Source organism: Anopheles moucheti, chromosome 3 (genome assembly GCF_943734755.1).
Source record: "Anopheles moucheti chromosome 3, idAnoMoucSN_F20_07, whole genome shotgun sequence".
NCBI lineage: Eukaryota > Metazoa > Arthropoda > Insecta > Diptera > Culicidae > Anopheles > Anopheles moucheti.
The window spans coordinates 89,164,315-89,175,717 of record NC_069141.1 but is presented as its reverse complement, the minus strand read 5'-3'; the positions used below and the strand labels follow the sequence as shown (position 1 = coordinate 89,175,717).

At 45.1% G+C, this 11,403-nt stretch overlaps 1 protein-coding gene across 1 annotated transcript; it reads right to left on the bottom strand.

Annotated features, from left to right (window-relative positions):
* Positions 1–7,834: 7,834 nt before the first annotated feature.
* Positions 7,835–11,048, bottom strand: LOC128303110 (uncharacterized). The gene is made up of 2 exons (XM_053039966.1): positions 10,913–11,048; positions 7,835–8,037 (listed from the first exon to the last, which is right to left on the bottom strand). The coding sequence occupies exons 1-2, from the start codon at positions 11,046–11,048 to the stop codon at positions 7,835–7,837; spliced, it is 339 nt and encodes a 112-aa protein (XP_052895926.1).
* Positions 11,049–11,403: the final 355 nt, after the last annotated feature.

Here is an 11,403-nt window from a genome sequence, read left to right as displayed (position 1 = left end):
GCAACGTTGGTTTGTTGTAAAGCAAGATAAATGAAGCACGATTCATTGTGCTCACGTGCTGCAGATGATGAAAGCGAAGAATGAGCGAAATAGTGAATCGGGAAGGAAAGCTCTCCTTGTTTCCCTCCTCGGTGTCACTCTGTACGATTTCTCCGCTAAAATGGTTTGTCACACTGGCAAACAAACATAAAAATCCGGAACCACAATTCCCATCACGGCTAACAGGACTCGCAGGAGTGGATACGCCCGGGACGAAGAAATTCGTTTCCGACGACAAATATGCACCACGTGCGGTGAGTGAAATGGAATCTTTCAAACTGTCAGAGTAAAGTTTGTCCAACGTGCCGCACGAAATGTTGTTTCTTCAACAAGCTTATAAGGTTTTTGGTATAAATTGTGTCCGGAGTACTCTTTAAACGTCTTATAAACGTCTTTTAAACTTTCACAGTAGAGTAAACATGTAAATGAGCTAGTAATATACACCACACTTGGTGCATTTGGTAGCGGTTCCGGTCTTCACACGAACGGACCAGTCCAAAATCCCCCTTACGCGGAGCTGATTATCCAGCTACGGGTAAATAAATTCCAAAGAAAGCCAGAAATGGCAGGCCTAGGCCTCATGAGGTTGTTGAGCCACTCAAAATGCTGCAAACGAGAAATCAAATGGCCGCATTCCTGACAGTGTGCAATCGTTCGCCTAAATTCGCCTAAAGTTATGCAACACGTTGACAAAATTGCTTAGTAATGCGAAAATAAATCGCTACACTATATCCTATATTGAATTTAAAATGGTCTAACGCAAAACGCCCGGCACAAGAAGTACAGAAAAATCTCTTTTCAATCAGCAATCATAATTAACAAACATCAAAGTTAAACATGTCCAGCTGGAAACATGTTCCGGAACCGTCAACAACCGAGACAGATTGCCTTCCAGGAGCTAGATATGAGCGGCAGCCTGTGATGTGGAACATTTCCCACCACTGACCTGCTATCGATAGATTGATTGCATTTCTCCCGGTTGTCCCATTTGCTGCCAGAAGGGGCTCAGAAATATTTGCTTTAATTTTAGCATTGCTTGCCCCCCCGGCACTACACAACGTGTGCCCGCCAAGGTCCATCTGCAAGTCTAGAGACCGGACCTCTGGTACCAGTTTGAGGTCAATTCAATTACATTTGCATTTAGATAACGGGAACCAATATATGGGAAGGAAAATGGAGTTCCGAACCGAACCCGGCACGTACTGATGTTGAAGGATTTTTTGTAACTTTCCCATCCCCCCACCCGTTCGTTTTACTTCTTATTTTCCGTTTGTTGCACGTTAGATGCAACGTGTGCATAAAAATAGTGCATCATTCGTTTGCCAATGCTGCACCGTCCGGCTGCTAGCGAGCTCCGAACAGTTTAACCGAAAATTAAATTATCAAAGTCCATCTTGCTGCTGTCGGTGGTGTGTGTGTGTGGAGTTCCAGTTTGCTGACCACTGACCGCCCAAGCCTTCCGATACTTCCCGGATGACTTCTTGTGACATCACGCGGTACATGAACAGCATGGGGTGCTGACCCGGACCGAGGCTACGGTTTAGAAGCTGGACACCGGTGTTTACCAACTGCAAGGGGAAATGTGCGGACCTGGGTGTGGTCATCCCATCCCGATGGACTGCCGTGTTTCGGTACTATATTCCATCCCGTGTTTGATCCCGTGTGCCATGTTGACCGTACAGATTTTCCCATAATGTTCCAAAAATTTTCCCAGTTCCGCATCGTGTTCTCTGCTGGTTCTCCATCCAGTGTATGGTTGCGGTTTGGCTGCAGCTCTACGGGATATTTGGGTCCGAGCTTGGCAGGACGTCTGTCCGCACAAGGTAGTGCTGGCCATGCGGCAACTCTCGGATCCCGACCCGTTGTTTAGCTGCAGCATCTCGGTTTTACAGAGACAACCTGCAGGCTGTGAGATGCGGGAAAAAATCCAATATCCTTTCATTAGCCTGATGTCCGCCCGGTCATGAGGCAGTGGCTGGGTTTGCAAAGGACCCAATGTTTCGTGTGCAAAGTTTGATAGGCCGCGTCGCTCATCGGCATGAGCAGATGGATTAAAAACTATCGGCCAAACTAACGGACGCATCCCGTAACGAGAAAGATCCATTAAAACCAACCGAACTGATATCATTCGATCAAACGAACCACATGTGAGCTTCGAATCACGGTTGAGTTGGGGCGTGTGTTTCATGGAGGTGTTTTTTAGCTTCTTCTTTCGCTTCACCGTAAGCATACGCAAGAGGCTGGCTTAATCGACCATGATCTCAGTATCACATGGCAGGACCACTTAAAATTGACTCCCCAAACGAATCGTCCCCTCAGCTGCTCAGTACGTTTCAGGACGAGGTGATGAACCGAACTCAAATTCGGCTCATTTCCTGCAAATATCCTGTGCGAGATGACGCACGGCACCATTGGTATGCCTCTTGGTATACGTATCGAGTAAAAAGACGTTTATTGGGCTACTAGACTAGTTTTTAGCAGACTTTGCACACTCCATCGAGCTCGCTGTTTACGAGTTGTGAACTTTTACTGACGTAACCCAATGCCTGCTAGGATTGTGCAACGAGTGACGTTGGTTGGCCACCATGGCCAACCAAAAAAAAAAAGGGATCACTCCATCACACGGAATCAGTTTATTTCCCTTGTTAATTCTGGAGACCGCATTCGGGGGAAAAGGGATTCTGGGATTCTGGCGAAATTTTAACTGACACTGGGCATGATTGAGTTGCCGTCGTCCGTAGGGGTTTACTTGCGAAACACCACCGCAGAGATCGTTGGAAGGTGTCCAACATTGTGGTTTCGAATCGGGCTCATCGTGCGCTTTGTTGCTCTGCGTTAATACATCCAGACAATTTGTTTGCCTCTATGAGCGTGTGTGTGCCTGTTTGCTTGCCTGGCAAGAAATTGTTTCTACGAAAGTGTTTGAGTTTGAGTCCGAATTTGCAACGTACAAAATTTGTGCCGAAACACCACCCCGAGACACAACACAAAGGCTGCGTTTTAAATTATCGTTAATGAAATTGTGTGGGTTTGTGGGTAAATGTGGGACATTGTTTAACTTTGGAATGGTTTGTGTAGCTTGGGAAGATAATTTCCAAATGAGATATCAACACTCGTCGTCGGGGCGCGTTCGGTGAGCTTTCATTAGGGAATTAGAACACTGCACACCGCTGCGCTGTACAATCTTCGTCCCGTCTTCGGGACATCTCCCGAAAGCGATCTCCCGATGGAGATAATGATGGTCCGCAAGGGGGAGGGTTTTGAAAACAAACTGCTTAATTTCCTGCCTCGCTTCGGTGCTGGTGCCAGCCTTAACCAGGGCATCCATACACTCATCTAATCATACTTGAGTGCTCGATGCGTCCTTGCATCGCCAGGACGTACTTTTGGGTGGTGAATTCGCCCCACCGTTCGCCGAAAGTGATCCTTCAGAATCCCTCCATTTCCCACCCACGGTTAAGGATCATACACACTACATCCTCTTAATTCTCATCATCGTCGCACCGCTCGTCTACCTGGAGCACGGGATGACTTCATCCATTACCCAAAAACCACCGGACAAACGGTTTCCATCAGCGAGGGACGCCGTCTTCCTTCATCTTAATGGACTAAGGTTTCGGGTAAGTGGCATCCAACACAAGTAGTGATCGCATTTTCCTCCTCGTTGTGCCGCTTCAAGGTAAGCTACTCCCGACCGAGCGGCTGCAGTACGTTGATTGCGTTCTAATTCTATCCGCTTCCTCTTTTCGTACGGAGTCGAGCGATGGCAACAATTCACCAGCGCCACTGAAGAATTCCATTTGCATGATGCACTTCGCTACCGGCGAGCGTATGAATCTTGCATCAGTCTAATTCATGACTTCCGACCCGAACCCGGTGTCCCGTCCGAATCTGAATGTCTGTCTCGACTTGTTCCAGCCCCAACAAAAAAAAACAACCTAGGAGCACCTTTACTCTCGGAATTGAATTCCTGCTCGGTGAGGTTGTGGTATACGAGCAGCTCGCCTAGTTGCCAGTGCTTGTTGGTACGCACATTTGCATTTTAAAGGATACTTTATACCCAGCTGGGCTTAGGGTCAGAGTAGCACACGGTACAGAAATTGAGAGTTGGTATGAATTTGACCACAAAATATCCCAGCATAGCCTTTGGGTGTGGAGCTGCTGCTGTGTGCCAGCTCCTCACAAATACAATTGGACAATTGTTCCTCGTCTACAGCCCCCAAAAAGGCACATCGACTCGAGAGGTTTCCAGTGGCAAACTCAGTGCACTTTGCAGTACGCTGCATGTGCTCCACCTCTCGAAGAATGTCCAGCATCTCCAATGCTTCGCAATAACGAGATGCATATGGGACCCAGCACTGCATGGCTGCTGCTGCCGCCCAGTAAAGCTATGGTTTGCTTTTCTCTGCTGTGTCAACAGCCGGACCAACGCTGCCGCCTATCTCAGGGCGAAAGGCGTGATTCCCCCACAAATGCGACCACCACGGTGTCGGAATCGGTCGGTTGAGTTGGATTTAATTTCATTAATTTTTCAATCGCCATGATATACGCCTTTTGCGCCCGGTGCTGTACGTTTAACTTTCAATTCTCCGTATAATAAACCTGCCTTTCGTCCTTCCTGACTTGCTTGGTCATCCCTTAAGCCGGGATCTGGCCACAACTATGGGTTACTTTTGCCGAACCGCCACCCACCCGGATGAGGTTCGGACGTAATTTTATTTTTGTGCAATGAACCAAGGCTTATCGCTACTTTTCCGAGGTGGGAGTTGGGTGGGATTTACCATTATTTTTTTCCCCCCGTCTGCCTCGTACTGAGATGAGGATTAACCGAAACATAAGCCAATGCATTGGCAAGTGCATTGGAAGGAGTGACCGGGGAGTGGGACAGCAAAAGTTAATACGGAAAGCTTTCGTTCCAGCGGGTATTTTTGAAAGAGGGAAAGCACAAGAGAGCATAACCTCGGGCACTTTGAAGAAGAATTGTGCATTTTAGCCCAAACAGGACTTGAAGAGCAAAACGTACTGTGGTTTTGTTACTTTGCTTCTCGTTATTGCTGCAGTACTGAACAGTTTTCGCATTCCTGATGAGTTTAAAAGGTTCAATGTAAGTTGTAGAACAAAGAATTCCACTTTGAAAGGATTTTCTGCAATAAAGCGAAATAACAGTAGGAATTTTCACTGAAGAGAACGTTGGTAGTTAAAAGTGTATCGAAAAATCCTCATTTCCAACTCCTTTTTGAAGTGAAAGATTCCTCTCATTTCTCGCGAGCTTTGTAAGTTATAATTACAAGTTTTACTGACTTAAACCATCTATTCATTAGTGTCTTAAAACCCAATAAATCGTACATCAATTCGAAACGAACGCAACCGACTGATGAAGTCCTCTTAATCTTGAACCACTCGTCGATTCCGTTCGAGTTCGACCTTTGCAGTCTGCCAGCCATTACGAACCGGAGAGGAACCTCAAATGGGACACAAAGCTGCTTTGTTTCTGAGTTTTATGGTTATCGATTTGTCGGTCGTCTAAGTACCGACCCAGCAGGGGCGATCGAGCGGGCGTGTGGTTCGAATTTTGAGTCAAGTAAGAACGTAGCACCCGCGCGGTACTTGTTGGCCGGTTTTGCAAATGTTTGTCAATTTCGTAAAACGGCAAAAGCAATCAACGAAAAATGTTCCATGGTGGATGGCACAGTCGTGTCTCGGCCACGTTGGACGTTTCATTAATGAAAACATAAAAAATGCATACATTTTCCCGCTCCATTCCCTGGGCAGAGTTCCACCCGGGGTTTGGATGTAATCGATTTCCGTTCCAGGGAAGCTGCTGGCAAAACGTGCTTAGGCGAAGGTGGAAATGGATGAGTGAGCAGTGTGGAAGAATAGAAGAAAAAACCCGCCCAGAGAAGATAGATGAAACTTGCCGATGACGTGACTGGGAAATGAAATCGAAATGTTCCCGTTAGCAAGTTTTCCCCAACAACCCCACAACCCCCTGGGGGTGAACTGGGGCGGTTGAATGGGATGGGACGAGGTTGGGGCTTCTCGTGATTATCGAGCTTAAACCAGTTCCGATTGGAAATTGGCTCGCGAGACCGGACGAACGAATTTAATTATATTTATTTGCATTTACTTTTAGATTTTTGTGTCGTTTTGAAAACATCCACGTTTGCGATGCTGTTGCGATACGGTAGTAAAAGTATTTGTCCTCTATTTGTTACACTTTTGGGTCGACATGAACGTGTCAAGGTAACGTGCAGGTGAGAATTAAAATTCTTCGAAAAGATTGTGATTTTGCTTTGTCATTAAATTCCCCCTTTTGGTTGTAGTTTTGGCATATTAACAATGTGTAAAAAAGGTAATGAAACATCAATGTAAACAGTAACAGCACAGTAATATTAACAGAAAAGTCAACTAACAACAACATTCAACGCAAGACAGGAAAGGAAGAGAGTGAAAATAGTAAGGATAACATAGAGCTGAGCAACTGGAGGACAGAGTGCATCTTCGCTAGTCAAAGAGATAGAGTGAGAGAAAGAAAGATGAACGACATATCAAATGAAAAAGAAAAATACGAAATGAAATTTTGACTGGAGCACGGGAGTTCCCTCCCGAAAGACAGCAAGACCAACAGAAACACATGAAAGATACACCTACTCGTGAGGCTAGTAGCGAACGGGCGATGAAGTATGTGTTTCATGAGCGAAATGGTATCACGACGGCAATAAAATGGAAGCGATGGAGAACCAAAACAAAACAAAAAGGCAAAATCCAAAGCAAAAAGGGCTGACAAAACGATGACAAAACGAACGGTCAAGTGACGCAATCGCGCCATTCTTGGGCCGGGTTTTCCACGCGAATGGCACGAAATAGATGTCGATGGATGATAAAAGATGAACGGAAGACCCGTTCCGTGCGGTGACGGCAACGTGTTTAAAAAATGTACAGAAACGAGCCAAACAGAAACGAAGAGAAACAATGAAAACATACATAACGGGCCAAAAATTTTGAACAATAACGATAGCGCCCTAAAACCCCCATACACAAAGAGTGTGGCAAAGAGTGTCATCGAATGCGATGCGAACGATGAGATATATAGGTTATTGGTGAGGCTGAAAAGGTCCTTCGAACGTGGCGAACTTTTGTGTTCCCACCGGTTTGCCAGAATGGTCGAAAGAGAGAGAGAGAAAGAGAGATAGCGAAAGAGTGTGTGTAGCCAAATCGTGATGTGTTTTTTCCGTTTTGTTAAATTTTGTGGCTGTTGTTTTGAGCACAACAAATTTTGTACGAGCCTCTTTTCGAGGTACCATTTCAGAGCTCGGTGAAGGTGAAGTGTGGTCAAGAATGTGGAACATTTTAACGGACAATTCCCGTCGGAAAGATTGAGAATGGTATTTTACCGCTGGTGTGTAAATATGAAACCGAACTGTCACTGTCAAAATTGCTGCCTTTTTTGACAGCAAATTCTAGTACAGTTTGAGCATCATATTTACTGACACATTTTTGTTTAACGACAATGTTCACTTAATTTGTATGATGATCTATTATATGAATGCAGTTAAAGGTTCAAAGATTATACCCCAGCTAAAGGGGGGGCAGGAAAAAAAGAGAAAATAAAATTCCTTCCTCCCTACAAATGAAATCGAAAATGACGAACAAAATATGATCTAATAACGTTTCCCCATTAAAAGAGATCCCATTTACATACCTAAAACTAAAAACAGCACAAAAGAATGGGAAAAGCTACGGTGATTGTACCCGAGAAGAGCTACCAAAAGTACACACACGCACACGAAAGTACTCACTCGATAAGCAATTGACGTAATGATTCCGCATCCTCCCCATCGCAGCGATCGCTCTTCCGTGAGCCGAGAGAACCGGTACCGTCTCCTATGTACCTTGGCCGCTTAAGTCCACTGCCGGGCGAATGACGCGTCCCGGTTGACGAACGCCCATCGTCTACGCCACTGCTCCGTTGCGAATCGATCGACTGGGAACGGTAGACTGGTGGGCCGGCATGGCGGAAAGGAAGATACACTTTTAGGTATCAGGTTAGATGATGTTAGACTAATGGTATCCAGTGCTGTGAGTAGAATGTAGCATTATAGTGGCGATGTTCAGGCGGAAAGACGGCTGTTCGGGTCTATAATCCGCTTGTCCATCTAAGCTTCGGGCGTAGCCAGGTGTGTTCGGGATGAGATACCGTGAATCGACATTTTATAATGGTTGCGATATAAAAATAAAACGGTTTCGAACCGAAGCGGGAGGGGAAAAGGATCGCTGCAGCGGTCAGTATGACTAAAGCTAAAGATTAAAATGAAACAAAAAGAACGCACGGAATAAAAGGTACGCCAAACCAAACCTACGTCCAGCAAAGTATCTACCTCGAAAGGCAGCAAAAAAAAAAACAAAACTGGATACAAAACGAGTAACGAGTCCATAAAAATGAATGAACGCGGAACAGCGCGTCTCGTAAACGGCCAGTCTCGTAAAGTTGTTGACGCCGTTGTGGTCGTAACAATAAAATCGAATGTGATAAGAGATGGACCTTTTTCTAATCGCCGGGTGAAGACGTTTCAATTTACTTTGACGTTTGTAAATGTGTCGGAGAGTTTTTTTTTGCCAAGCTATTGAAACCGAATAGCTTAAAACGGACAACATGCTTCATAATCCTAATACCAATTCTTTGTTATCGGTTGTTGTTTTCAGTCTGAAGACCCTCATCGTGCCTCGTGCTTTCTCTGTGTACTCATCTCGTGGAGTACGCACCAAACTCTCCGTTCCAAACTAGAAACTTCCAGAAGGCAATAAATATTGCAAAAAATTGTTTTGAGAGATCTATTTTGATACCGTCAATAAGAAATGAGCCTAAAAGTATGCAATTCGTATTGCAAAAAGCTTCCTATGTTTTTCGTTTGTTGCAACAAATGTTACACGGTGAAGTTCAAAACTGCTCGAGACGATGCATTTACGGTTCAATTATCGCATCAAGGAAATTGTATCGAAATGATAATGTCGCAAAAATATCACCAACCTTCAATGGGGCGTGTTACGATGCCCTGGTACAGCGACACTGGTGACCCGTAGGAAGCAGGTTCGAATTGTGCCGGACGTATAATATTAATGGAAAATCAACTTCTAAAACCCTCTCTCCGTCCATGGACGAGAAGTGTCATTTTTTAATGTTTCTGTTCTTGTTACCTGGACAAGCACTAGGTACCTCTCAACCGAACTACCTTCCGAAGTACCTTTACAGCAACAAAAAAAAAAGGAAATACATACAAAGCTTGAACGAAGTGGTTCATTTCCGAGTTGCCTCACCCTCGGTCCAAAGTTCTATTTCCGTCAGATGTATCTTCTTCGAATCAATTCGAATCGAATTGCCAATGGTGATGGTGTCAATTCCCACGAATTCGATTTCATTCCTGTATTCCTGTCTTCCCCGGTCTGTGGTCCCTTCCCATTGCAGACCCATCGTTTGATGAGTGAAGAAATGTATTCCTTACCCCACACGACACCTTCTACATCCGCTCCCAGCATGTGCGGAAGGAGCGCTTGCGAGTTTCATTTCCCATCAAAGGTTCAATGCGAGGGCTCTAATCAATCTGCACATTCGATCCGATTACCACCGCATGATGCGATGCCGGAAAGCTTCTTACTCATTCTTACCGTCACCGATCCTCGCTTCCGATTTCTTGCAACTTTACACTTCCAATTCGAATCTCAACCTAAGCTGCTTTTGACGGTACACACCCCGTGGTGCACGGCCGGGAAGGGGGGAACGGGAAGGCAAAGGGTCGCTCCGTACTAGAAGGACGATGTGAAAGGTAAACCGGAAGGAATTTCCCCGGGAAGAGAATTTTAATTTAAATTAGTTAACGGACTGCCAGCGTCCGACAATGAAATATTCAGTGCAACATACTACACAACCCTGGGAAAAGTCTGCCCAGGTCTCAGGATTTGCGCTCCGTTCGAGGTATCGATCGGACTTTTTCGACTTTTCCCTACTGCAGGCCACTTTCTATCGGCCATCGTACGAGTATCATGTGCAAAAGATGCTGATACTTTAGGAGTTTCAAAGAGGCAATCTTCGTGAAGAGAAATGATAGAATTAAACAGAACTATCGATGGTTCATTACATACCTTGGGAATGAGTTCCTGAGTATATTTAACTCTTCTATGGAATTGATTTGGTCCGAACAAATGAAGCAGGATACATGCTCTGGTACCTTTTGACCTTCCTTTCTGCGGGATTTAGCGGAAAGTTTCATCTAGCACAACTTCATTCCCTTGAAAGAACGGACATTGAATCTACAGCGCATAGAGCCATATGAGGTACTCGGACGTCTTGTTCGGATGAACATTTTCTTCCAAGAAGATTGAATCTCCCGCGTGTAGAGTACGACGAATGGCAGGAAGAAGTGAAATGGCCAGATCGAGAATAATCTTTTACCTTCACCAATGAACTTGGAAACTGGCTGCTAAAGTACGATTGATTCTGTTTCTGTACCCTTAAGTCCAAACATACCATGGACGGACCATAATAAATTTCAATTCGGTGGACTTTGCCCAAGGAAGGAGCGATGTGGGATTAGATTTTTTTTTTGCTGGTAAAGAGGTAACTTTATCCTCTAGTCCTCCTCAATTAGATGGAACAAATCAACATCAAACACACAAACACATGTCAAGATCACCGTAGGACCATTTGGGCACAAATGAGAGCTGTGACTCGTCAACGAGCTGGCAGGCATGGGAAGAAAAATAAAATGGTCGAACTAAATTGGGAACCGTTTGGGCAAGCGATGGATGGGTTGGTATTACTCGTTCGTTCATTCGCTCGTTATCGATGTCGATAACGAGACGCCATTTGCTTACTTACCGTCCGGGCGTACTCGAACTGGAGGTGAGGTCAGCTTGAGCGTTGATGACAGGGCCTGTGAATCCAGGGGCCCACTAAAGACATAATCATACGTTCCTTCCTGGCCCAATGTTGATACTGCCGGTGGGTGTGACATTGGACGACATCATGTAGTTTTATTTACGTATTATTCGTTCATTTAGTGCCAAGCGGGAAAGACATGAAACCGGGCAGGCAGAAAGTAATAAATGTTTGATTAGTACGATTATCGTGACGAGCTGTGTAACGATTACTTACGTGAAACGTAACCGATTGATTAACGGGCAAATAAAGAAGGAACCGAAATCACCGAAATCACATATTCAAAGCACAATAAACGAAAGATTGGGAAGTGTCAAACGTGACATGCGGGGCAACGGAAGTGATAAAGGAAACAAAGTGAAAGCAACACAAGCAACCGATAGCTTCAAAATGCAGGAGTGCACTGATCTACACGGGGCACGCACGGACAA

What these genes read in the sequence shown, in the direction of transcription:
- LOC128303110 (XM_053039966.1), bottom strand. Translation starts at nt 11,048, where the DNA reads ATGTCACACCCACCGGCAGTATCAACATTGGGCCAGGAAGGAACGTAT. An exon ending in AGTTCGAGTACGCCCGGACG is followed by an intron (nt 8,038 to 10,912) that starts GTAAGTAAGCAA and finishes CCGGCCCACCAG; the next exon opens with TCTACCGTTCCCAGTCGATC.